The 23675-nt window shown below is 52.6% G+C and overlaps 1 protein-coding gene across 2 annotated transcripts in view; it reads right to left on the reverse strand.

The window, feature by feature from the left end:
* The window catches only part of TRPM4 (transient receptor potential cation channel subfamily M member 4), a 38714-nt gene extending 15770 nt beyond the window's left edge, over window positions 1–22944 (reverse strand). Inside the window, exons 1-10 of one of the 2 annotated variants that reach the window (XM_075536538.1) lie at window positions 22834–22944; window positions 22498–22565; window positions 14433–14607; window positions 13691–13871; window positions 13374–13537; window positions 12313–12511; window positions 8032–8093; window positions 7652–7843; window positions 7330–7429; window positions 100–212 (exon numbers count right to left, since the gene is read on the reverse strand). In XM_075536538.1, coding sequence (XP_075392653.1) covers window positions 100–212; window positions 7330–7429; window positions 7652–7843; window positions 8032–8093; window positions 12313–12511; window positions 13374–13537; window positions 13691–13871; window positions 14433–14607; window positions 22498–22565; window positions 22834–22857 — 1278 coding nt within the window. In that variant the 5' untranslated portion in view covers window positions 22858–22944. Of the gene's footprint in view, window positions 1–99; window positions 213–7329; window positions 7430–7651; window positions 7844–8031; window positions 8094–12312; window positions 12512–13373; window positions 13538–13690; window positions 13872–14432; window positions 14608–22497; window positions 22566–22833 lie in introns of those variants that run through there. The other variant, XM_075536539.1, reaches the window with a different exon arrangement.
* Between the last annotated feature and the right edge of the window lie 731 nt (window positions 22945–23675).

Genomic DNA, 23675 nt, shown 5'->3' on the forward strand with positions numbered 1-23675 from the left:
AGAGCCATCAGGGAGGTAGGAGTGCACATCCCTATTACCAGAACTCCCGACCCCTGGCCCACCCCTCCACACAAGGCCCTCCCCCACCCCGCGACTCACTCGCCACTGGATGTCCCCCCGGAAGAGTTCACTCTGGGCAATGTCCACGCGGTTCCAAGCCACAGCCAGCCGCAGCTCGTCCAGGTAGGCCGAGGCCTCCGAGCTCCCACAGGCTGGCAGGGGGAGAGAGAAAAGACGGCAAGGGGCAGGGAGGCATGGCACATCTGCTGGATGCTGTGCTTCCACTTCAGATGGCTGACGCAAGACTCCACAGGAGGGGGGCCTTGTTGGGCAGTCTGGGGTCTTTAAGAGGTCAGGCTATTAGAGGCCTATTGTGGCTTGAACTGTGTCCCCTATACATCGGTGCTGTAAATCCTACACCCTACCTGTACCTGTGGAGATGTGCCCTCATGGTTTTTAAGCAAAAGAACCAAAGCTGGATCCTCCTGGAGAGAGATCTGGTGATCGGTTCCTATAAATGACAGCCTGGGAACCCCAATGGGGGCAGGTCTACCCTGTGATGAGGGGTCACTGTGAGTCAGAATCAAACTGAAGACACACAACACTACGTGGGTGTGGGGGGCACAAAACAAGAAAACCTCACCACCGTAGAGTCAAATCCAACTCACAGAACAGAGTAGACAGAAACCCCAGGGGGATGAACAACATAAACATGGGTGAAGGGAGACAGCAGGTGGTGTGAGACATGAAAATAAAAATACTTTATAAATTATCAAGGGTCCATGAGAGAGGGAGGGTGAGGGAGGGAGGGGCAAAAGGAGGAGCTGATACCAAGGGCTCAAGTAGAAAGACTCCTATTCCTGCCCTCAAGAGGTGACTTCTAGGGCAGTGGTTCTCAACCTTCCTCACGCCACGACCCTTCCATACAGTTCCTCATGTGGTGGTGACCCCCCAATCATAAAATGATTTATTTTTCATAAAATGATTTTCATTGCTACTTCATCACTGTCATTTTGCTACTGTGATGAATCAGGCGACCCCTGTGAAAGGGTCGTTCGACACACACTCACCCCAAAGGGGTTGTGACCCACAGGAGAATCGCTGTCCTAGAAGATTGATGTCCCGGACACAGACTCTTCTCAAAGTGAGCAGTGCCCTCCGAGGTGGGCACGGAATGCTTAGGAAGCCCCCGGAGAAGCCAGGAGCCCAGGACACAGAGTGGTCCAGGAGACCCTGCTAGAGGCCGGGCGTTTGGGTAGGGCATCGGCTGGGCGGTTGGGTGGGAAAAGAGTTTCCAAGGCAGCAAGACCTTTCAAGGGCACCTAAGGTGGGAGAAGAACTTTCCAGGGAAAGCACAGGCTCGTGGCATTGAAGTTGGCCAGGATTTCATCCTGTTTGGTTGAAAGAGATCAAACAGGATTTCATCCTGTTTGGCACCCAAGAGATCAAATGGCGGGTGGCATCGGGCAAATACGCTGCCCAGGACCTCTTTAAAGTGTTGAAAAGCTAGGATGTTACTTTGAGGACTAAGGTGTGCCGGACCCAAACCACGGCATGTGAAAGTTGAACATTGAACAAGGCAGACCAAAGAGGAAGGGATGCATTGGAATTGTGGTGCTGGCGAAGACTATGGGACGTACCATAGACTTCCCAATGAACACCCAGACCTGTCTTGGAAGAAGTACAGCCAGAGTGGACTTTGGACATGTTACCGGGAGGACATCACGCTGGGGAGAGTAGTGCAAAAAAGAGGATGACCTGGACGAACTAGATGGCCACGGTGGCTACAGTGGGCTCACGTCCAGCCACATAGTGAGGACGGTGCAGGACCGGGCAGTGTTTCACTCTTGTCAATACAGTCGAACCCCGGTACCCGACCGCAGCAGGACTCGACGTGATGAGATTTCGACGCAAAATGTCAAAACCATTTTTTCATCGGAGCTCAAAGGAAACCTCAGAATCCGACCCGATGCACGTGATTTTTGTAAACTAAAGCAGTTTGTGTTTTTGGTCACTCAGCGTTCATTGGCATTGTTAGTACAGTTTTAAAACCTTTCGCGGCTGTGTTCCAAGCTTTTTGCTATAATGTTCTTAGTTTTGTGACTTTTGGTACTGTTTTTAGATTTTTTTAAAAAAACATGGGTCCTAAGAAAGTTTTTTGAACAGAGTCGTCACGATGAGAAACTGGTTAACTGTGTTTTCTATATTGATGATAATTTAGTAAACCTTTTTAGAAAACAGTTAAGGAAACGCTAACAACAGACCACATTAGACGGATTCTTTTTTTTTTTTTTTTTTAGAGAAAGGCAGCCAGGTCCTAATGAAAAAAGGTACAGAAGGGGGAAATCTCCTGAAAAGCAGCTACCAGTTGATTTGATGGAAGGGATTCCCCTTCCAAACAATGACTCTCTCTCCATCCCTCCTCTCCACATTCGTGTCCACAGATCCGGATCCTCATCAGTCTCAAGGTAGGGGCCACACTGCAGTTGCTAAAAACGTTTCAGTGCTGGGTTCCTTATTTAAATGATATTATTTAACTCTGAACTTATTTACTTAAAAATTGCCGTGTCATGTTTTGTATGGCAACAAATGGACAAATGTGCTTGACACAATGGGCGCCTGTGTGTATTGTGATAAGAGCTGTATGAGCCCCCAATAAAATGATTTTTTACCAAAAAAAAAGGCATGGTTAGGGGAAAAACTTGGTGATCGAGAACGGCTTCATCTGTTTTCAGTTACTTCTTATGGGAAAATTGATCCAGAACTCAACTCCATCGCATCTCAACGCTCCTTCTAGGTCGGATTAGCGTTGAGGTCCGAGGTTCTATGGTAAGCGGACCCGACAGCACCTACCAACCACAACATCGTGACAAATGCGTCACTCTCACTTCCTGACGCCTAGGGTGTGTCGTGAGAGGAAAGGGGATTCCCAGCAGAAATTCAACATGAGAGCAATTCCACAAGACCCGGTAGATCTTACAAAGAGCAGGGAAGACCCGGAGACCTTCAAAATTCTGATCCAACCGTTGAATGGATCCAAACACGGTAGTCAAGAAAAATTTTTTAAAAACCAAAAACTCACTAAGTTGATTCTGACCCTATAGGCTAGATCAGCAGTTCTCAACTTGTGGGTCATGACCCCTTTGGGGGATCGAATAACCCTTTCTCAGGGGTCGCCCGATTCATCACAGTAGCAAAATGACAGTAATGAGGCAGCAACGAAAATAATTTTATGGTTTTGGGGTCACCGCCACCTGAGGAGCTGTATTAAAGGGTCGCAGCATGAGGAAGGTTGAGAACCATTGAACTAGAGTAAAATGGTCCCCCCTGGGGGGGGCGGTTCTCCGAAGCTTGACCTCTCTATGGGAGCAGAAAAAGCTTCATCTTTTTTCTCACAGTATCTTTTGGATTTGAACTGCCGACCTTGTGGGTAGCAGCCCGGTGTGTACCTGACTGCAGCACAGGGGCTCCTGTGCAGTGAAAGGGGGCTAGGGGGCGTGAAAAGTCCTAAATCACTGAGGGGACCCACCAAGAAGTAAAGCCAAGCTGAGACACTGTGGGTTTCAGCGCCCCTATTGTACCGTGGAGTTCGTTTTCCTTCGTCCCTTCACTCGCTCCACCTCGATGCCCGAGGCAACTCCATCCCATTCTAGTCCAGTTCTACCCAAAGCGATGGAGACCCTTGATGATACCCTTGCCTGTTCCTTTCCCTCCACACCCCACAGCCCAGTTTCCATCTCTCTAGTCCTGACTTTCTCTATGAGTCCCTTCCGCACTGTCCCTGGCCCCACCCTCAATCTTGGTCCTCTCCCACCAGGTCTGTCCTCTCCAATCTCCCCTCACTCAACTCCAAAGGATCTTTCTGCACCCAGAACGGACACTTAGCCTCTCCGGCCTGTCTAATCCCACAACCTGGCCTTGAAGGCCAAGGGTGATCTGGCCCTGCCCACCTCACTGGTTTTGTCTCCAATGCTCCCACCAGTCACAAGGCCCTCCTACCTCACCTGTGGCCCGGAGCAGTGGGATTCAGACATGGACCTGAATTAAAATCCTGATCCTCGGGCAACTTGCTTCTCCTCTCAGGGTTCCCTAGTTTCTTCATCTACAGGATAGGAGGAACCATGGAGGCTAAATGTATACCATCTGCTCACCACCGTGCCTGGCCCGTACAAGGCTCTTCAGAAGCACGTCCTTGCTCCCCACCTCCTGAGACCTCATTCACTCAACAGCGTTATCACCAAGGCCATCAAACCATCTCCGGTCGCCCAGGGCAGAGTGCTCTCACGCCCATGTTTGCAGGCAGTAGAGTTAAACCACAAGTCTCTCCAACCACGCCTTACGGAGGTGCCCTGCTTTCTCCAGGAGGTTGTTGGGTTCATGTTTGTAGAGTGAATCAGACTTACCCTGGTTCAGCCATCAACTCGGGAAGGATGTGCCTTTCCCACCCCCACCCTGATTCCCCAGGAAACAGAATCAGCTTAAGAAGCTGGCTTAGGGATGGGGTTGTCCCTCCCAGGCCTGCAAGGGCCCCATAAAGGAAGTTGGGAAGAACTCAGGTGACCGTTACACACCTGTGAAGACCCTCACTGAGCATGCTCAAATTCAAGCCTCTGAGCCAGGTGGGAGGTACACCTGGGTAGCCCAAACTAGGCCCAGACCCATGACATCACCCAGGTGGGCTCAACACAGCCAATGGGGTCAACCAATGCCATCAGCTATGCCTCCAGCAGCCAGAGGTGTGAAATCACCTGGCTGTGGGAAAGTCTTTCTCTCTTTCACCCTGCTCCTGGTCAGAGGCAGGTCGGAGGATGGAGAAGCACATGAACCATGGTCTGGGCATGCCTCCTCAGGGCCCATACCAGGCTTACTGGGGGCCCACAGACTCTCTCATGCCCACGTCCGCTCTGGCCCCAGTTCTTTTGCCCTTTCTCCATTGACCCTACTTTTATCTAAGTGGAGGTGTTCCCTTTGATATTTTTCTAACACCCCAAAAATGACCCTCTCCCCCGTAAGCCCCTGCTCCATACCATTTCTCTATCCCACCTCTATAACACTAAGTCCAAACTACTGACTCTTCGAGTTCAAGTTTAAATACAACTACTTCCTTGAAGTCTCTTCCCCACTGAGAACGATCCCTCCCTCACATGTCTGCTTTAGGTGGCAGTTACATAATCTCCTACTTGAGTGAAGGGGTGGAGACTAGCCTGTCAATCAGGCCATAGCTAATGGGGCCTCTGTGTGGACATGGCCTTCTCCTGAGGATTCTGGGAATTCCTGTCTTCCTCCCTGGAGGCAGAATACACTCTCTGCCACACATTCCTGTTGAAGAGACACACGCAGCCATGCTGATGGAGCCAGAGCCCTGGAGCTGGAGAAGCCACATGGAGACCCATGCCAGCACTGAGATGCTTCCACCACCACTGGATCCACAAGACTTTCGACCCACTGGCCTGTGATCTTCCTGCATTCCAAATCATTGCATGTCCTGCATGAGTCTAAAGAGGAATTCATGGACTAGCATCGGACCTATGGGCTAATATCCAATGTATGGACTTGATCTGGACTGGACTGGGCTGTTTTCTCGATATACAATTGTTCTTTTATATAAAGCTATTTCTTATACACATATGAGTGTCTATGAATTTGTTTCTCTAGTCAACCGGACTCACACACCTTAGATTTTACTTAAGACTTCACCCAAACAACCTTACAAAGATCTGGGGTCCTTGAGAGCAGGAAATGGATCTTCTTTAACTTCTAGGTCACAGAATGGTGCCAGGATCATGGCCATTTTTATGTGTTTCTTCAATGAATGAATGAGTCTCCATTCCCAGCCATTATGCTTCCTGCCTTGATTTGCATTAAGCACCTCTCTGAGCTGCCTTTTCTAAGGAAGTGTTAGGTTGCCAGAATAGGGACAAAGGGGGGTTGTCTCCCCAATGCCTGCCGAGGGCCACAACAAAGGGGTTGGAAAGAAATCAGGCTCGTTCATTAGACACGTAGGGAAAGATTCTAACTGTGCATGCTCACACACAAGCCCCCTGGGCCCAGGAGGGAAATCCACCTGGGTGCACAGACTATAGGCCCAGCCACATGACATCACCCAGGTACTCTTAAGCTCAGCCAATGAGGTCAGCCAATACCTTCAACCACGCCTCCCCGGCCGGAGGAGATAAGAGCCTGAGACAGGAAGGCCATGCCTCTTTGACTCTTCTCTTGTTCCCATGCACTCTTAGAGGGGGCGGGGGTCCGCCCAAGGCTGAGCTTCCTCTCAGACCTCTCAGGGCACTCTTGGGATTTCCTGTGAAGACCCAAGACTTCCCTGTTCCTCCTACAAGTCACCTGTATTTACAAAAGTGCTTCTGCTGCCTGAATTCTTTCAGCATGGCACAGCAGGAACTGAGAGATGAACCACTCTGGAAACCTCACAGAGGTATCGGCCACTTCTCGCTGGGAGATGAATTCATCTCCAATGACCTTGCCCTGACCCATGATGGAGGCATGGGTGTGTGGGGAGCTGAAAGAACAGTTGGATGCAGAGGGGCATGAGAAGATGCATAGATAGTGGGATGGGTGGATGGGGTTGCCCATGGGTGGAGGGGGTTGCCCATGGGTGGAGGGGGTTGCCCATGGGTGGATGGGGTTGCCCATGGGTGGATGGGGTTGCCCATGGGCGGAGGGGGGCAAAGTTGATGGTTGACTGGTGACTAGATAGAAGAATAGCTTGCTAGTTGACTGGATGGATGAAAGAAAAGGCAAGTGAATAGAAGGGGAAAGTGGATGGTTGGATGGATAGATGGATGGATAGATGGATGAATGATATATGGAAGATTCATGGATGGATAGGTGGATGGGTGGATGGATGGATATATGGAAGGAAGGATGGATGGATGGATGGATGGATGGATGGATGGATGGATGGATGGAGAGATGGAAGGATTCATGGATGGGTGGATGGATGGGTGGGTGGATGGATAGATGGTTGGATGGATAGATGGAAGGAATCATGGATGGATGGGTCAAGGATAGAAGAGTGGGGGATTCACGGACTAACGGGTTAATGGACAGATGAAAAGATGGGTGTGTGGGAAGAGGATGGATGGATCTCACAGAGGGACAGAGCATGCTGGGACTTAATAAAAGCACCTGGAGGGATGGGTCCCAACACGACAAGGCAACCCCCCACCCAAGCAACACTGCAAAAGTGAAGAACCAAATGGAGAGGCTGAGAGGAGACACAGACCTCAGGTTAGAGAGGATGGACAAAGGGGTCAGGCCAGGCAAGGCGTCCAGGGTGGAGCTGAGGAAAGGGGAGAACGCAGGTCTTACCCTTGACAAGGGCCTTCAAAACAATGGTCTCAAATTCCTCGGGGCCGTCCTCCGGCGAATAGACGGTCAGTAGCTCCTTCCGGGTCATGATCCTCTCCACCTACCAGAGACAGAATTCTGCCAACTCCTCCTGGGTCCTGGAGGAGGCCAGGCTCAGAGCCCTCCCCCGAAAGAAGACTCAGAAGGCCATTTCACTCTGGGACCTGCAGGTCTGAGTACCCAGCGCCCTCTATCCCCAGCACTAGAAGCGCAGGTCCCCAGCCCCCTCCTCCCTGGAGAGCCCAGACCTAATTTTGGAGTTCGGCCCTCGATGATGTCATACCTGAGCCTGCAGCACCTCAGGGTTCCCTTTGGGAAAGAAACGCCTAATCCGATCCTGAGCTTCACCCCGCCTGGACGCCCCGCTCCCTAAAGCCAACGTGTCCTCCAGCGTCTCGGCCAGGCAGTCCGCAGCACCCCCAGACCCGGCCACCAGGAGACAGGGGAGCTGAGCCTGGGTGGCATTTTCTATCCTCTACAAGATAAAGGGGGGAGAAGAAGGTCAAGGCAGACATGTTCATCCCGCCAGGACGCCAGGTCCCCAGTCTCCTCTCTTCTCAAGACTCAGGAGTTCAAGCCCCCCCAGGACCTCCTCTCTTAGACCCAGGCATCCATCCTCCCAGCCTCGTCCTCCTTCAAAGCCAGGAGCCAAGGTCCCCCCACCTTCAGCATCTTCTCGTCACCATCAATCAGGAGGAGGAGCACAGGAATGTCAATCCCAGTCCCTGAGGATAGAAGAGAGCGGAGGGCTTGGACACTCGGGTCTCGTGAAGGAGGATACCCAGAATTCCCTCCCAACCTCCTTTGCTAGGGGATGGGAATCCAAACACATTTCCCAGGAGTCTCTGGGGGTAAATATGGTCTCTTCCTAAGCTTCTGCCCTGAGAACCCTGGGATTGGCCCTTGGAACACTTTAGGAGAAGACACGGATTTTGAGGGCTGTGGTGGCCCCCTTCCCAGCCCCTCAGGGCTGGTTCCCTGGGTCCCAGATCAAGGTCGGCACTATGGCGTGAGTCACTCCTGTAATTGATTAACTGTCAAGGAGCCAGAAGGGCGAAAGTTCAAAGATAAAGTGAAGGAAATGGGAATCCAAAAGACTAGGTAAACGCCATAAAGACATTGACCAACGTCCAATTGCAAGAGAATAAGAAGTGGTTTTCTACTAACTCCGTGTTTCCACTAAAATAAGAAGTAAGACAGTGTGACTCTTCCTCGTCCTCACCCGGGATGGTTCAGCTAGGCTGATACCTCATGAAAAAGGGAATCCCTGAAGGAAAAGGAAGCACTGGAAGAGACAAAAAAGCTATTTACTTAAAGAAAACATGCTCGCTGTCCCCCAGAAAATTAGAGAAACTCCACTAAAAAATAGAAAAGCAAGAAACAATCCAATCCAAAAAAAAAGAAAGAAAAGAAACAATCCACTCAGAGGATTGATACAAGAAAAATACACAAACATTAAAAAAAAACTTTTCCCCACAATCGTGATATGTATCTTATTTGTGTTTCACTCACTAACAATTACAAAAGCTTGGGAATCAATTCGCCTGGAAAGGTTTCAAACAAGCTCAAATGTACTGTCATCAAGTCATTTCCAGGGACATTTCTGTCCCTGGAAGGCAGAATCTTCCTAAAAGGAAATACAAAGCAGATTTAACGACAAAGCCTGAATAAACTTAAGCCATGTCAACCTGTCACAATTTCGTCCATCAGTGTCATTTGGGGAGGAAAGAGGACTTGGGGAACTTTTGCACGTGTTTTCTCTGTAGCAGGAAAGGGAAAGAAAGGAGGGGAAACTCCTATGGAAGAATAAGTATCAGAGGAGAGCCAGGAACTTTTCCTTCTAGAAAGAACAAGTAACAGGGAACACCAATTAAAATGTCTTGAACGTGCTATCAGGAAAACATCATTCTGGATACACCGGATAAAAGCACACCACCACCACCACTGGGTCGATTCTGACACATAGAGACCTTAGGTAAGGTTTACAAGACTGCAAATCTGCACAGAAGCAGGCAGCCTCCTCTTTCTTCTCCCGTGCAACAGCTGGTGAGTTTGAACCACCGACCTTGTAGTTAGAAGCCCGGTGCCTAACTCACAGCGCCAATAAGAAAGTCAAGATGTGAAAGAGATCAAAGAGAGAGGATGTCAAGGATTCCAGGAAGAAAAAGAAGGTTTGGAAACCAATTGTGGTAGCAATTGTACAAGTCTGCTAGCATGTGATTGAACTAGGGAATGATATCTGTAAGAACTCCCAATTAATAAATTAAAAGAAAATAAAGAGGCGAAAGAGAAAAGGTTCAGAAACGGGTTTCAACATCTAAAGAAGCAGTTCTCAACTTGTGGGTCATGACCCCTTCGGGGGTCAAACGACCCTTACACAAGAGTCGCCTAAGACCTCAGAAAACACATATTTCCGATGGTCTTAGGAACCAAGACATGGCTCCTCTATCCATCTCCAGACAGGTCCACTCACATGCAGATATGCCCACCTATGAGTACCCAGCATGAGTCTCCAAGCGGGTCCACCCACATGCAGATGCACCCACCTACGAGTACCCAGCGTGAAGACTGTTACCCAAGCGACACCATGCTTCAAGACAACATGTCATTGATTTGTCATTAGAAATAAATATTTCACAATACATAATTACATATTGTTTTGTGATTCATCACTCTGCTTTCACAATGATCAATTTGTAACGATGAAAATTCATCCTGCCTATCAGCTATTTACATGCGGATTCATCACAGTAGCAAAATGACAGTGATGCAGTAGCAACAAAAATAATGTTATGGTTGGGGGCGGGGTCACCACCACCTGAGGAACGGTATTGAAGGGTCACGGCATTAGGAAGGTTGAGAACCACTGATTTAAAGGGACTGACTCTATAATGGAAGGAGTATTTAGGGGCATTGAGCTGGACAAGAATGATTTATTTATGACGGAGCCATGAAGAAAAATGACTTGCTAGCTGGAAGAAATCGACACTAACTCATAATATGTAAAAATCATTTCCGGGTGGATTAAACCTTAAAAATATAGAATTACTGGGGGGTAGGTTGGGAGACAGGAGGGAAGGGGTCAAGGGGAGCTGATATCAAGGAGTTCAAGAAGAAAGAAAATCTGTCGAAACTGATGCTGGTAGCCATTGTGCAACACTGCTTGATGGGTCTGGACTATGGGATGTTCTGATGCCTGCAAGAGCTCCCAATAAAATGATTTTAAAGACAAAAATAAAGAAATAATTAAAAATAAATTAAAAGTCTTGTACAACAGAAATATATATATATATAGATAGAGAGAACTATTCAATATTTAAAAAACACAGAGGGAAAAAATTTTTAATTTAAAAATAAAAGAACACGGAGTAGAAAGTTACCATAGCCCTGGAGTGGGGAAAGCATGGCTAAGGAGACGGAATGAACGGGCTTTGAAAGGCTTAGCTAACCACGTAAAAATGACAAGAGCCGTGTGACAGCACTTGACTCCACACCACAACTCATTTTTACAAAAATGTGTAGCACATACTAATGTTCAAATGACAGCTATCCACGGGCCACAGGGAATTCCTACAAAAAGATAAGAGAGGCCTTCATTTTAAAGTGTACTAAGAACTTGAACTGGCCGTTAATAACAGGAAAGCTGACTGGTCCACAAAAAAATAGATTTTTCATTGTCCTTCGAAACATGCACAGTCAAGTGAAAAGCTGAAACTTGCTCAGCAGAGTGGCAAAGGGAAAAAAAATTTTTTTTAAAGCACAAATCTGCCGTTTAGGTTGGAGAGTTTAGCTCGTTTCATTTGGAGAGAGAAGGACATTTGCACACCTTCTCCATGGGAATGAGAGCAACCCCAGTTTTTTACGACGTTATCTAGCATGAGCTATCAAAACCCAAAGACTCAACTCGCCGCCCTGAGTGAACTCCAACTCACAGTGACCCACGAGGACAGGGGAGAACCGGCCCTGTGGGTTTCCGAGACCAGAGGCCTTTAAGGGGAGCCCTGGTGCTATAGAGATCACGAGTTGGGGTGTGATCCGCTTGTTCAGCGGTTTGAAACCACCAGCAGCTCTGAGGGAGAATGACTGGGCTTTCTACTCCCATAAACCTTCTCGGTCAGCTTTGACTCCATGGAGGTGAGCTTGTTTGTTTAATTCCTTATGGGGGTAAAAAAAACCATCTCTTTCCCTTAGTCAAAATCTACTTGCCGGCAATGAGTTTCTTTGTATGTATTTATTTGTTTGTTTGTTTGTTTGTTCTAGATCATTTGCTAACATTTTTACGGCCAGAGTGCTCCTTAGAGGCAAGGATGGCAAGACTCCCTGTCACACAGTTTGACGGGTTGTCAGGCGAGACCAGGCCCTGGAAAAGAACATCTGCTTGGTCAAGTAGAGGGGCAGCGAGGGAGAGGAAGGCCCTGCAGGACACAGATGGACACCTCAAAAAATAAATAAAAATTAAAAAAAAAAGCTGATCCCAAGGGCTCAAGTAGAAAGAAAAATATAAAAAAGAAAGAAAGAAAAATGTTTTGAGAATGATGATGCCAACCTATGTACAGATGTGCCTGACCCAATGGATGGATGGATTGGGATAAGAGCTGTCCGATCCCCCAATAAAATGATTTAAAGAAAGAAAAAGAGAGACAGGGCCAGCTCTGCCAATGGAAAGGAGTTTGCGTTTGAGATTTTTGACCAGTAAAGAAGGGCATCGTGCTTGGGATCAAGCAAAGGGCAAGCAGGGCAGGTGCCATCATGCGCTCTGGTCCAGGAACCGCGGCGAGGATGCCGCAGGGCCGGGCAGCACTTCCTTTGCTGGGCACCGGCTCGCTATGAGTCAGAACCGACTCAATAATCCAAGGATGTCTTTGCTCTCTCCACCCACATGTTGCCCGGGACACCACCACCACCACCACCCCCGTAGGTGCAGCGAGAGAAAAGGCTGCTCACCGCCAATGCCCGTCTTCTGCCTGGAGATGTAGGACTCGAAGCTCAGACGGAAGCGGTTCTCGCCACCCAGGCGGCCGTGGGTGCCGTCGTCCACCAGGAAGAAGGCCGAGTAATTGTAGTCCAGCGAGAACTGGCCCAGGGCCGCCTGGGCCTCGGCCTCGGGGCTGTTGCGCCACGGATACTTGGCCGGGAAGGAGCCCTGCGGGCAAGAGGGGAGACCATGGGGCGCTTCATGTAGGGAGGCAGACAGCGGTCACCCTGTGCCCAGCAACCTTAGTCCAGGGCCCTGACTGCCCCCTGCCTCCCTCCCTCAGACCCCAGAGCCCAACCCCCTGACCCCTCCCCACTCAGACCTAGGAGTTGAACCCCCAATCCCTCTTCCCTCAGACCAGGAGTTGAACCCCCAATCCCTCTTCCCTCAGACCAGGAGTCCTGACCCCCAGCCCTCCTCCTCCCTCAGACCAGGAGTCCTGACCCCCAGCCCTCCTCCCTCAGACCAGGAGTCCTGACCCCCAAGTCTCCTCCCTCAGACCAGGAGTCCTGACCCCCAGCCCTCCTCCCTAAGACCAGGAGTCCTGACCCCCAGCCCTCCTCCCTCAGACCAGGAGTCCTGACCCCCAGCCCTCCTCCTCTCTCAGACCAGGAGTCCTGACCCCCCAGCCCTCCTCCCTCAGACCAGGAGTCCTGACCCCCAGCCCTCCTCCCTCAGACCAGGAGTCCTGACCCCCAGCCATCCTCCTCCCTCAGACCAGGAGTCCTGACCCCCAGCCCTCCTCCTCCTCCAGACCAGGAGTCCTGACCCCCAGCCCTCCTCCTCCCTCAGACCAGGAGTCCTGACCCCCCAGCCCTCCTCCTCCTCCAGACCAGGAGTCCTGACCCCCAGCCCTCCTCCCTCAGACCAGGAGTCCTGACCCCCAAGTCTCCTCCCTCAGACCAGGAGTCCTGACCCCCAGTACCTCCTCCCTCAGACCAGGAGTCCTGACCCCCAGCCCCTCCTCCCTCAGAACCAGGAGTCCCACCCTCCCCAGCCCTGCCCACTCACTCCAGCCCCTTGGTCTCACCTTGGCATTGACAAGGGTGTCTCTGTTCCGGACCACTCCCCACGGGGCCACGCCCATGGCTACCACCTTGCTCCCCCCAGTGCTGGCCGTCTGGTGGTCTCGCACAGCCACGCCGACGTGCCGCCCGATGCCCTGGTGCAGCCCGCCTGTGACGATCCAGGCGCCTACAGAGAGAGGCAGAGCTGGTGCTGGACGCAGAGCCGGGCAGGGGCGTGGAGAGACGAAGCCCAGAAGAGAACAACCACGGCGAAGATGGGCACTGAAGCCCAGAGGGAAGAGACAGCCCCACGGGAGCCATTCGCCCTGGCCCTGGTCACCTGTGCTCTGGGCAGCCCGCACCAGCCCGCGACGCAGCAGATCCTGCAGCCAGGTCTGGAGGATTGGGTCCCCGGAGCCCCCCAGCACCGACACCACCAGGTTCGGGGGGCGGAAGCCCCAGGTACTTGTGACCAGATTATAGGCTGCTGCTGGGTCCGTGCGGTCAGAGAGACGGAGGAACTGCGGACACACATGGGGGAGACACAGGGGAAGGAGGACAGAGACCCAGAGACAAGGGAACAGAGACCCAGAGACAAGGGGACAGAGACCCAAAGAGGGAGAAGACAGAGACCCAGAGAAGGGGGGACAGGGACAAAGAGAAAGGGGTACAGAGACCCAGAAACAGAGGAACAGAGACACAGAGACAGAAGAGGACATAGACCCAGAGACAGAGGATAGAGATTCAGAGATAGGGGGACAGAGACCCAGAGAGATAGGGCAGAGGCCCAGAGAGTGAAGGAAAGAAACAGGAGACAGAGATTCAAAGGCAAGCGGACAGAGACCCAGAGAGAGGGAAAAAGCAACCCATAGTCATGGGATGGAGACAAAGAGAGAGACAGAGATTCCGAGACAGAGAGACAGACCCGACAGTCCCAGAGAGTGGGTCAGGCAGAAACGCCGGGAGGAACACAGGGAAGGGCCAGTGGAGAGACAGGGTTCAGCTGAGGCGCCCAGACCTGGCCCCGGGCACCCTGGTGCATGCTCGATCAACCCCCCAACCCCCCAGCCATGCAGCCTCACATTACTGGCCTTGCGGCCGGCGTACAGGAAATCCAGGTCCCCGTAGGCATCGGTGGGCTTCTCGGTGGTATGTGCGTCACCATCCCACTCCGTCACCACAGCTGCCCCGAACGCGTCCTCCACAGCCACTGATGGGTGTGTGTTCCGGGGGTGCCCACACTGGCAAAGGGTTCCTCTGGAGGGGGGGGAGGGAGCATGAAGTTCAGGGTCCTCACCTCCAAACCCCAAGCCTCTGATAGAAGTGTCTGGGTTTTGTAGCGGGGCTGTCTACACGAACCCTGTTCCCCCAGGCATAGCTACACCCCCATACTGACCGTGGCGGATCCAGAGAGAAAGGGGACAAAGACCCTGAGGGGGTGAGACAGAGACTCCAAGAGCAGAGGGAATGGAGGCAGAGAGAGAGACCCAGAGAGGAGAACTCTGGGAGCCAGGGTGCGCAGAGACCCAAAAAGAGGGTGACAGGGACCCTGAGAGAGAGAGAGAGGCACAGAGACCCAGAGAGAAATGAGGACAGAGACCCAGAGAAAGGGGCACAGAGATACAGAGAGGGAGGCAGGGACTCAGGGAGAGAGGACAAGGACAAAGGCCCACAAAGAGAGAGGGACAGAGATCTAAGACTCTCTTTGGATGAGTTACCTGGTTACAGGTCTTTGAGCCTAAATCTCCTCAAACCAAAGAAAATAATCGCACTGTCTACTCCACAGGTTTACGAAGCATCCATGGAAGGACCAGCCCCTTCTGTCTGCTGGTCACCCCTGTGGAGGCTGACGCAGCTCTAGGATGCTGGGACCTTTGCCACTGGTGTTCCGGGTCACCTACCCACCACGTGTCGGTCAGTCTGTCGGACGGGGGGTGGCTTGTGTGCTGCTGGAGGCAATGTCCCTGGTATTTCAAACACCTGCTTTGAAATCAGGGCAGGTGTGTGTCGGGGTTGTACCCTCTCACTACCCTCACTCCGTCTGGATGCCGAGCAAATCATCAGAGAAGCCAGCTCATCTGATGGCAAAGAGCGTGCATCCAGGATGGGAGGACGGCTTGCTTATTAACAGCCGGCGATCTGCAGGTGACACCCCCTCGCTGGCGGAAAGTCAGAGGCCTGAAGTACTTGCTGAGGAAGTACGTCATCGGTGTGGATGACAACTCAGTGTGGAGAAGCCCCAAGTGGGCCAGTAGGTGACATCGTGACCAAGGGCGAGGAGACTGACGTCGTCAAGGATTTCGGTCGGCTTGGATCTACCACCGATGTTCCTGGCAGCAACAGGCAAGAGATCAAATGCTGCGTTGCCTTCTGCTGCTGCACAAGACCTCCTTAGAGTGTTAAGAAGCAAGGAGGGTACTCAGAGGACTGAGGGGCGCCTGACCCAAGCCACGGTTCTTTCAAGCCCCTCCTAGGCCTGTGGAAGTCGCACATGACAAAGAAGCAACAAAGCGCAATCGATGCCTTTGCAGGACAGGCCGGCGAACAAGTACCGAAAATCCCACCGACGGCCAAAAGAACAAGCAGCTCCGTTTTGAAAGAAGTAGGGCCAGAGGGCTCCCTCAAGGCAAGGATGGCGAGACTCCATCTCACGCCCTTGGGACCTATGGTCGGGAGAGGTCAGTCCCTGGAGAAGGACATCCTGCTTGGTAGAGTGGAAGGGCGGGGTCAAAGAGAAAAGCCTGCCACGCGATGCATGGACACTGGCCGCAACCTTGGGCTCAGGCCAGGGAGCAGTGGTGCGGACGGTGCAAGACGGGTCGTGTTCCCTTCTGTTGGGCACAAGGTCACTGGGAGTCCAACCCGACTCGATGGCCCCTGACACCAACCGCAGGGCCCCCAATGACAGGCAAATCCAAGGCTGCTTCCAGACTAAGTAGACTTCCAGAGAAAGATGAGAGAGAGAGACAGAGAGAGAGAGAGAAGTTCTGTGAAAAGCATTCCCTTCTCTCAGTGTCTCCGCCATCCTGAGTGTGGTATTTCTCCGACTTCACCATGTCATCTCAAGACTTTCAGGATCTCTAGGAGACTGGCCCCAGCACCAAAAATTAAGTGGATTCCTGCCCCTCCCCCGAGAAGAATTTGTTTCAAAGGACGACATTGACTCTGCAGCTCTGGGAGATGGACATATTTGATCAGAGCACACGGGAGCAGGTGAAGGGGCAGGAGGAGAGAGTGGAGCACAGCCTGGCCCACCAGGCCTTGAGGATGATGTTCCTGAGTAGAGCAGCCAGTCCACAGAGAGAACAACATGGCTGGCCCCACTATGAGACATGATGCCCCTCAGTGACTAAGGGCGATACAGGGGACAGCACCGGAGACACAGTGTGGGAATTGCACCTGACCTGATCCCACCACACCGAGGCAGAGCACTGGGGGAGTGCAGCGGAACAGCAAGGGAATGGAGTGGCAAGGTCCCCAGGGAGTGCTGAAGGTGGACTTTGGGGCCAGGGCGTGGTGCCCCAACAGACTGGACTGGAAAACACTCCTAAGGGCAAACAAATGATCCTTGAACTAACTACAACCTTTTCTTTCTTGGAAGAAAAAAAAAGACTTTCAGGATCAAGAGATTCCTGGCCAAAAAACCAGCAGAATCGGCCCACTCCCCAGTGGATTTGAATAAAAACCGGAAATAAGATCAGGTGCAACTCCAAGAGAAGACACTGGAGTAGAACCAAGTTGGGTTGGCAAGGAGCCCCCTGAGGGATGGCACACAGGGCAGTGTTTGCCCAGGCTCACTGGCGGTCCGTCATGCTGAGTTGGATGAAGACTTTTGCCACCAGCTGATCCATTGAACTTGCGTTGGCAAATCATCTGGTTTCTTCTTTGGCTTGTATGCTTCCACATCGAGAGTTTAACACAAAATAGTGTAAGGCCGTTGGGTTTTTGGAGGGGGAGCATGAATTCCCTTTTCAGTTCTCCTGATAACATAGAGAGGCACCCGGCCACGTGTCTGATGATCTACTTCTGAAATCCAGCCAAGGAACATGGAGCAAGTGACAAGAGACCAGCGCTGGAAGATAAGCCCCCTCAGTCAGCTGGACCTCAGCCTGCGTGGGAGCTGCCACAGTGTATGGAAGAGCCCAGCGACCCCAGTGAGGATGCAGGTGGCTCCGGGCTGGGCAATGGGCCATGCTGCCGTGGGAGACCGATCGCATTGAGTTCCATGCATCAGAGTCCACGCCATGCGATTGACGAAGAAAATCTAGCCCAACCGGCTGCCGGCATGTCCATCCCAGCTCAGTGAGCCTGACCCTACAGGACAGAGTGCAACTGCTCTTGTACTGGAAATCTTTTTTTTTTCCCGAGACTGGAAATTTTTTTTTTAAACAATCTTTTCTTTTTTAGAGACTCAATTTTTTTTTAGATTGTCAATCTCTTTTTGAGACTGTCAATCTTTTTTGTGATTGTCAATCATTTTTTTGAGATTAATCTCTCTTTTTTTGAGACTCAATCTTTTATTGAGACTGTCTATCTTTTTCTTTTTTCTTTTTTTTTTGAGGCTGTCACTCTGAAGCACATGGCCTCATCTGCCTCCCGCAAAGTGGCTGGTGGATTCAAACTACCGACCTTTGGGTTAGCAGGCCAGCGCTTCATCCACTGCACCACCCGGTGGCTCCCTGTTATCAACTCACAATGTTGTTGTTGTCAGGTGCCACCGAGTCTGTTCTGACTCACGGCAACCCTGTGCCCCAGAGAACGAGACACCGCCCAGCTTGGCCCCATGCTCCCAACTCTTCTCATGTCTGAGCCCCTGGGTGCAGCCACGAGTCCACCCACCTTGTTGAGGACCTTTCCCCTTTGCGCTGCCCCTCTGTTTACCCAGCATGCTACTTGGAATTTTTTTTTTTTTAATCACTGCCATCGAGTCCACTCGGATTCACCGTGAGCCTGCAGCACAGGGCACCCTGTGGGTGCCTGAGCCTGTTGCGATATTCTGGACAATGTCAATCTTTCCTGCATTTTTCACAGTGCCGCCCATCGGTCCAGTTGTAAGGACTTGGGTGTTTTTTTACACTGAGTTGCCATGCATGCAGAAGGCTGCAACCCTTCGGGTACCACGGTGGGCCATCCTCAGAGCTCCCAGCCTTGAAGGATGACACGGGCCCGGGCACTGTTTCCTTCTGTTGTACATAGGAGGGTCACGACGAGCCGGAACCAACTCAACAGCACCTACCCTGTGAAACAAAGCTCTTCACGGGAGTAGAGAGCTTCATCTTTCGCCCACAGAGCAGAGGGTGGCTTCGAACTTCCAACCTTGCGGTTGGCAAGCCCAACGTGTAACCGCTCAGCCACCTGGGCTCTGTAGCAACAGTGGAGTAAGGGAAAGTTTCCCCGAGATGAGGACTGCCCACCCATGCCAGGCAGAGAGTTGGCAGAACGGGTGGGCAACCTTAAGCACAGCCTTGACTTTCACTGTGGGGAAGTCGTGCCTCATTCTTGCCTCCTGATGATGCCGGGGGAGCCGATCAGCTGAGGTCTGCGGTGTGTGCCACAGGGATAGCCCTTTGGTAACAGAGAGGAGGGCCTTGCTCTAGGGAAATTGGAGCAGACGGTAAATAACCTTTTATTTTATATCCATTGTCTCCGTCTTTCGTTGGTCTCCCATGAGATGTCTCACTCTCTTTGGGGCAGATGGAGCTAATTTAGTCCTGTGGTGGGGTGTATACAAAACTAGTCAGGGCATCCCCAAAGGACAGACTTTGGAGCTTGCTGGGGGCGAGGGAAGGTAAAGCAATGGACAAGAGTGTTGGCGGGTGTTAATTTAGGTGAATCGAGTGAGGCTGGTCTACCAGAAGGAGAAATCGAGGAGTCAGTCACTGAGGATCTGATGAACTACACTGATCATACCATGCTGATGGTCTGAAATGTCAACCCCTGACTAAGTTATCATTAAAAAAAAAAATTATTAGAGGGAGGGGGGAAAAAACTAGTGGATTTGTTTGGATTTTCACCATCTTGGTCCCCAAGAAACACACACACACACACACACACACAGCCACCTGACCAGATGGCCAGGAGCCATCCTTTCCCGGCCCCCCTCTCACTCCCACAACCATCAGCCCCTCAAAAGCCCTGTCCCCTCCTCTCTGTCCCCACCATCCTGGCCTGCCTCCAGCCTCTTCCCTTCCTGCCTGGATCCTGGCCCCAGCTTTCCCACCGGTCTCTCAAACTCCCATGTACCCTCACACGGTCCCAACAAGGCCCCCCTACACCCAGTGCTGACCCTTCAGCATGGCCTGGCCTATCCTCCCTGCAGCCCCCTCTCTCCTGGTGAGGATCCTTGCACCCGCCAGGCCACATTGTCCTTTGGAAAGGACTCTGCCCGTGCCATCTCCAGTCCTGGGTCACTTTCCCCGGGGCCTTCCCTCCACTTGCCATCAATCACCAAATGCAAGCCACCTTTGGAATGTCACCTCACTGTCCCCTCCTCTCCCAGAACCACCAGGTGACACAGTCTTAGCCCTACGCCTTCTCCTAGCGGCTTTCCTCACCCAAGGGTTCCCAGTTTATGGGCCTGCATCCTGCCTGCAGACCAGGGTGCCCTGGACTTCTCTGCCCGCCCTCTCCCATCAGTGAAAGATCTCAGGCCCTCACTCTTAAGGTGCTTGAAAGCGCTCAGCCGCGGACTGAAAGGTCGCCAGTGGTTCAGATTCGCCGTGTGTGGCTCCACGAGAGGGAGACCCAGGTGTCAACCCTCCTGAAAAGATGGCTGTTTGTGGTGGTGGTGGTTAAGGGCCATCAAGTGGGTTGCGACCTGGCGTGACAACAGAACACAATAGAAGGAAACACTGGCCAGTCCTGCGCCTTCCTCTCATTCACAAAGATAGCCTGAGAAACAGCTGGTTGGGGGACACGTTGATGCTCTCACACTCGCAGTTGAACGGACTTGATGCACCCCACTACCACCACCGCCACCGCCGCCGCCACCGCGATCACCAACACCAAATGGATGCGTTCCGTAATCCAGATCCCTCCAAAGCTATCCTATACCAGTAGTTCTCGGGACGCACAAAAGGGGGCGCTCGGCTACTAGTAGGAAAAGGCCGAGGTACCTTGAAAGAAAGACTTGGGAACGGAACCTGACGGCGGTCAACGTCAACTCCATCCCAACTCGGTGCAGCTCTGTGGGGGTCAGTAGAACTAACTGATCCCCTGGTCCTCCCAGGCTGCCAATCCCAACAGAACCCCACTGCCCTGTCTCTCTTCTAACGTGGGCTTGAACTGCTGACCTTTCAGTTAACAGCCCAACGCTTAATCCACACTGCACCACAGGGCTCTTCTTAGTAATCTACCTTCCCAAAACCATCAGCCGTGGAAAACTTGGTGGGACAAGGAAGAGGCGAACCAGTCAGGGTGCAGTATAGCACCCAGGAAACACACAGCTTTCCTCTAGTTCTTTAATGCTTCCCCTGTACCCGCCACCCCACCATCATGATCTCAATTCTACCTGACAAATCTGGCTAGACCAGAGCATGTACACTGGTACAGATAAGAGCTCACAACACAGGGAATCCAGGACAGATAAACCCCTCAGGACCAATAATGAGAGTAGCTTACCAGAAAGGGAAGGGGAAGGTGGGGGAGGGAAGGGGAAGGTGGGGGAGGGAAGGGGAAGGTGGGGGAGGGAAGGGGAAGGTGGGGGAGGGAAGGGGAAGGTGGGGGAGGGAAGGGGAAGGTGGGGGAGGAAAGGGGAACGGATCACAATGATCTACATATAACCCCTTCCTAGGGGGACGGACAACAGGAAAATGGGTGAAGGGAGACAGCAGTTGGTGTGAGACATGGAGGGGGCGATTTATAAATTACCATGGGTTCATGAGGGAGGGAGGAGAGGGAGAGGACATGAGGAGCTGATATCAAGGGCTCCAGTAGAAAGAAAATGTTTTGAGAATGATGATGGCAACCTATTTGGGAATGTGCTTGACGCAATGGATGGATGGATGGATGGATGGATGGTGATAAGAGCTGTCAGAGCCCCCAATAAAATGATCTAAAATAGAAAAAGAAATTTTGGTGGAGACAAAAAAACAGAAGCCCAGGAAGAAAAAAAGTGTTTGGAAGCTGCTCGGTGTGAGTGAACTATGGAGTGATCTGATGTATGTATCAACGCCCAATAATAAAATTTGGGCGGTTGGTGCCCTAAGCTGATATGCGGGCGATAAGACACGCGGCCAGAGGTAGCCACCAGATGCTCCTCGGGAGAAAGATGAGTCTTTCCACCAAGATCGGCCCCTCTCAGAAACCCACTGGGGCAGTTCTACCTTGTCCTATGGAGGCATAAGAGTCAGCCTGGACGCCATGGCAGGGAGTCTGGGCTGGGTTTTTGGTTTCTCGGAGTTTATGAGGGGGATGGTGGAGGCCTAGAAGACCTGGTGGTGCAGTGACTGGAGCGCTGGGGTGCCTGGCCCTGCTCCTTGTAAGTGTGTCGAACTCGCAGGTAACCTGCGTGTAATGCCCAGAGGAGCCAGAGGATTTGCCAAAAGACACACAGCGGAGGGTGGGGGGTGGCTGTGCCGACAGCTCCTGCAGGGTACGCCCTGTCCTCCTTCAGAGCCGGGAAGAAGGATGGATGGGATGAATAAGACCGACAGAAACAGGAAGCCCGAGGGGAAAGGCAGGTCCAGACAGAAAGGATGGAGCCCAGGAACACCTGAATGAGCGGGTTAGGGACTAGGGGCGTGGGTCCCCAAAGGAGCGGCTGGAGCCCGTGACCCGCTGAGAATTAAGCGGTAGGGAACTGGAAGGGTGGGTGAGGGGACTGCAAAGATAGCGGTCTCTGGTTAAAACTCACTAGTGATTTTGAGGACCAAAGACCCCCGGCGCTTGGCTTTGGTAAAGATTGACAGCTAAGGATCCCCACCCCCACCCCAGATCTACACTGTCCTAAAGGCTGGCTAGGCGTGGGGCTCTTGGAGGGCACGGAGTGACCCAGTCCCGAACCCACAGGGAACGCCTTAGGGAGTGCCCACAGTGGCAGGAATAGGGGGGAGAGGAGGGGCCTGGAGGGGGAGGGGCCAGCACACAGTGGGTGGGGAGTTGGGGGGGGGTGCCTTCCTGGTTGGTCACTGGGGTCAAGCTCCTCACCCCGGATCTGCGAGGTCAACGATGAAAGTGGTACAAGTCTTCTTCTTGAAGATCCTGGGTATCCAGCTCTAGAGTCAGGAGGAGGGGTGTCCCCACTTCAGTCCTCGTGGGATACGGAGTCACCCCACCCTGCACTCCGGGAGCGCAGTGAGCCTCCAGGCCCAGGAGACCCCGCCTTCAGCGCTACTCTTGCCCAGAGACTTGGGAACCACGGGGGAAGCCCACCCCCACTGTGCCCGCCTCGGTCCGACCCAGGAATGGGGATCTCCTGAAGCAAGAGGGGCTGGGGGCCAGCTCTCCGCTGCGTCAGACCGCGGGTGGGGGCGCGTCCAGTACCTGCTCCTTCTCCGGAGCCGCCATGCTGCTGCAGTCGCCCGAACCAAGCACCCCAAGTGACTCCCCACATTCCCTCCACCAACCCCCCTTTCCCAGACCCGCCCAGGGAAAACCGGATCCGCCACTTCCCAGCTCAACGTGGGGCGGAGCGTGATGGAGAGGCGGGGAGACTCGGAGAGACACGTAGAGCCGGGGGCTGGGCAAGGGCGGGACTGAGCTGGAGACATGGAGGGAGAGAAGCCAAGACCCAGAGGGGGGGGGAAGGGCCGGGACAGAGAGGGACATAGATCCAGGGAGAGAAGATAGAGACCAAAAGGGGTGGGGGTGGGGGTAGTGTGTTCAGAGAGCCAGAGAGTAGGGAGCCAGGACAGAGACCAAGAAGAGAGCGGGCCAGAGACCTAGAGAGAGAGACAGAGATTCAGAAAGGGGGCACAAAGACCCAGAAAGGGAGGGGTGCGGTGGGACAGAGACCTACAGAGAAAGGGACAGAGATCCAGGACGATGAAGCCAGAGATCTGAGGGTCAGAGGGTATGGAGAACCAGAGGATGCAAACACCCTGAGAGGGGGACAGGGACCCAGAGAGGGGACAGAGACCTGGAGAGCAAAGGGACAGACTCAGAGAGAGGAAGCCAGCAATGAGGGGAGTCACAGTGACCCAGAGAAAGGGTAAGACAGACGATGGCTTGGGTGGGGGCCAGAGACTCAGAGAAAAGGAATTGTGGGCCACAACAGGCGCCAGGAACGAAGGGGTGCCATCCACTAAGAACGGGGAGCAGAGAAGACAGATCCAGACCGGGGCGTAGCCCCAAAGAGGGAGGGTCTTGGTGACAGATCTGGGAAG

Source organism: Tenrec ecaudatus, chromosome 18 (genome assembly GCF_050624435.1).
Source record: "Tenrec ecaudatus isolate mTenEca1 chromosome 18, mTenEca1.hap1, whole genome shotgun sequence".
NCBI classification, from domain to species: Eukaryota; Metazoa; Chordata; class Mammalia; order Afrosoricida; family Tenrecidae; genus Tenrec; species Tenrec ecaudatus.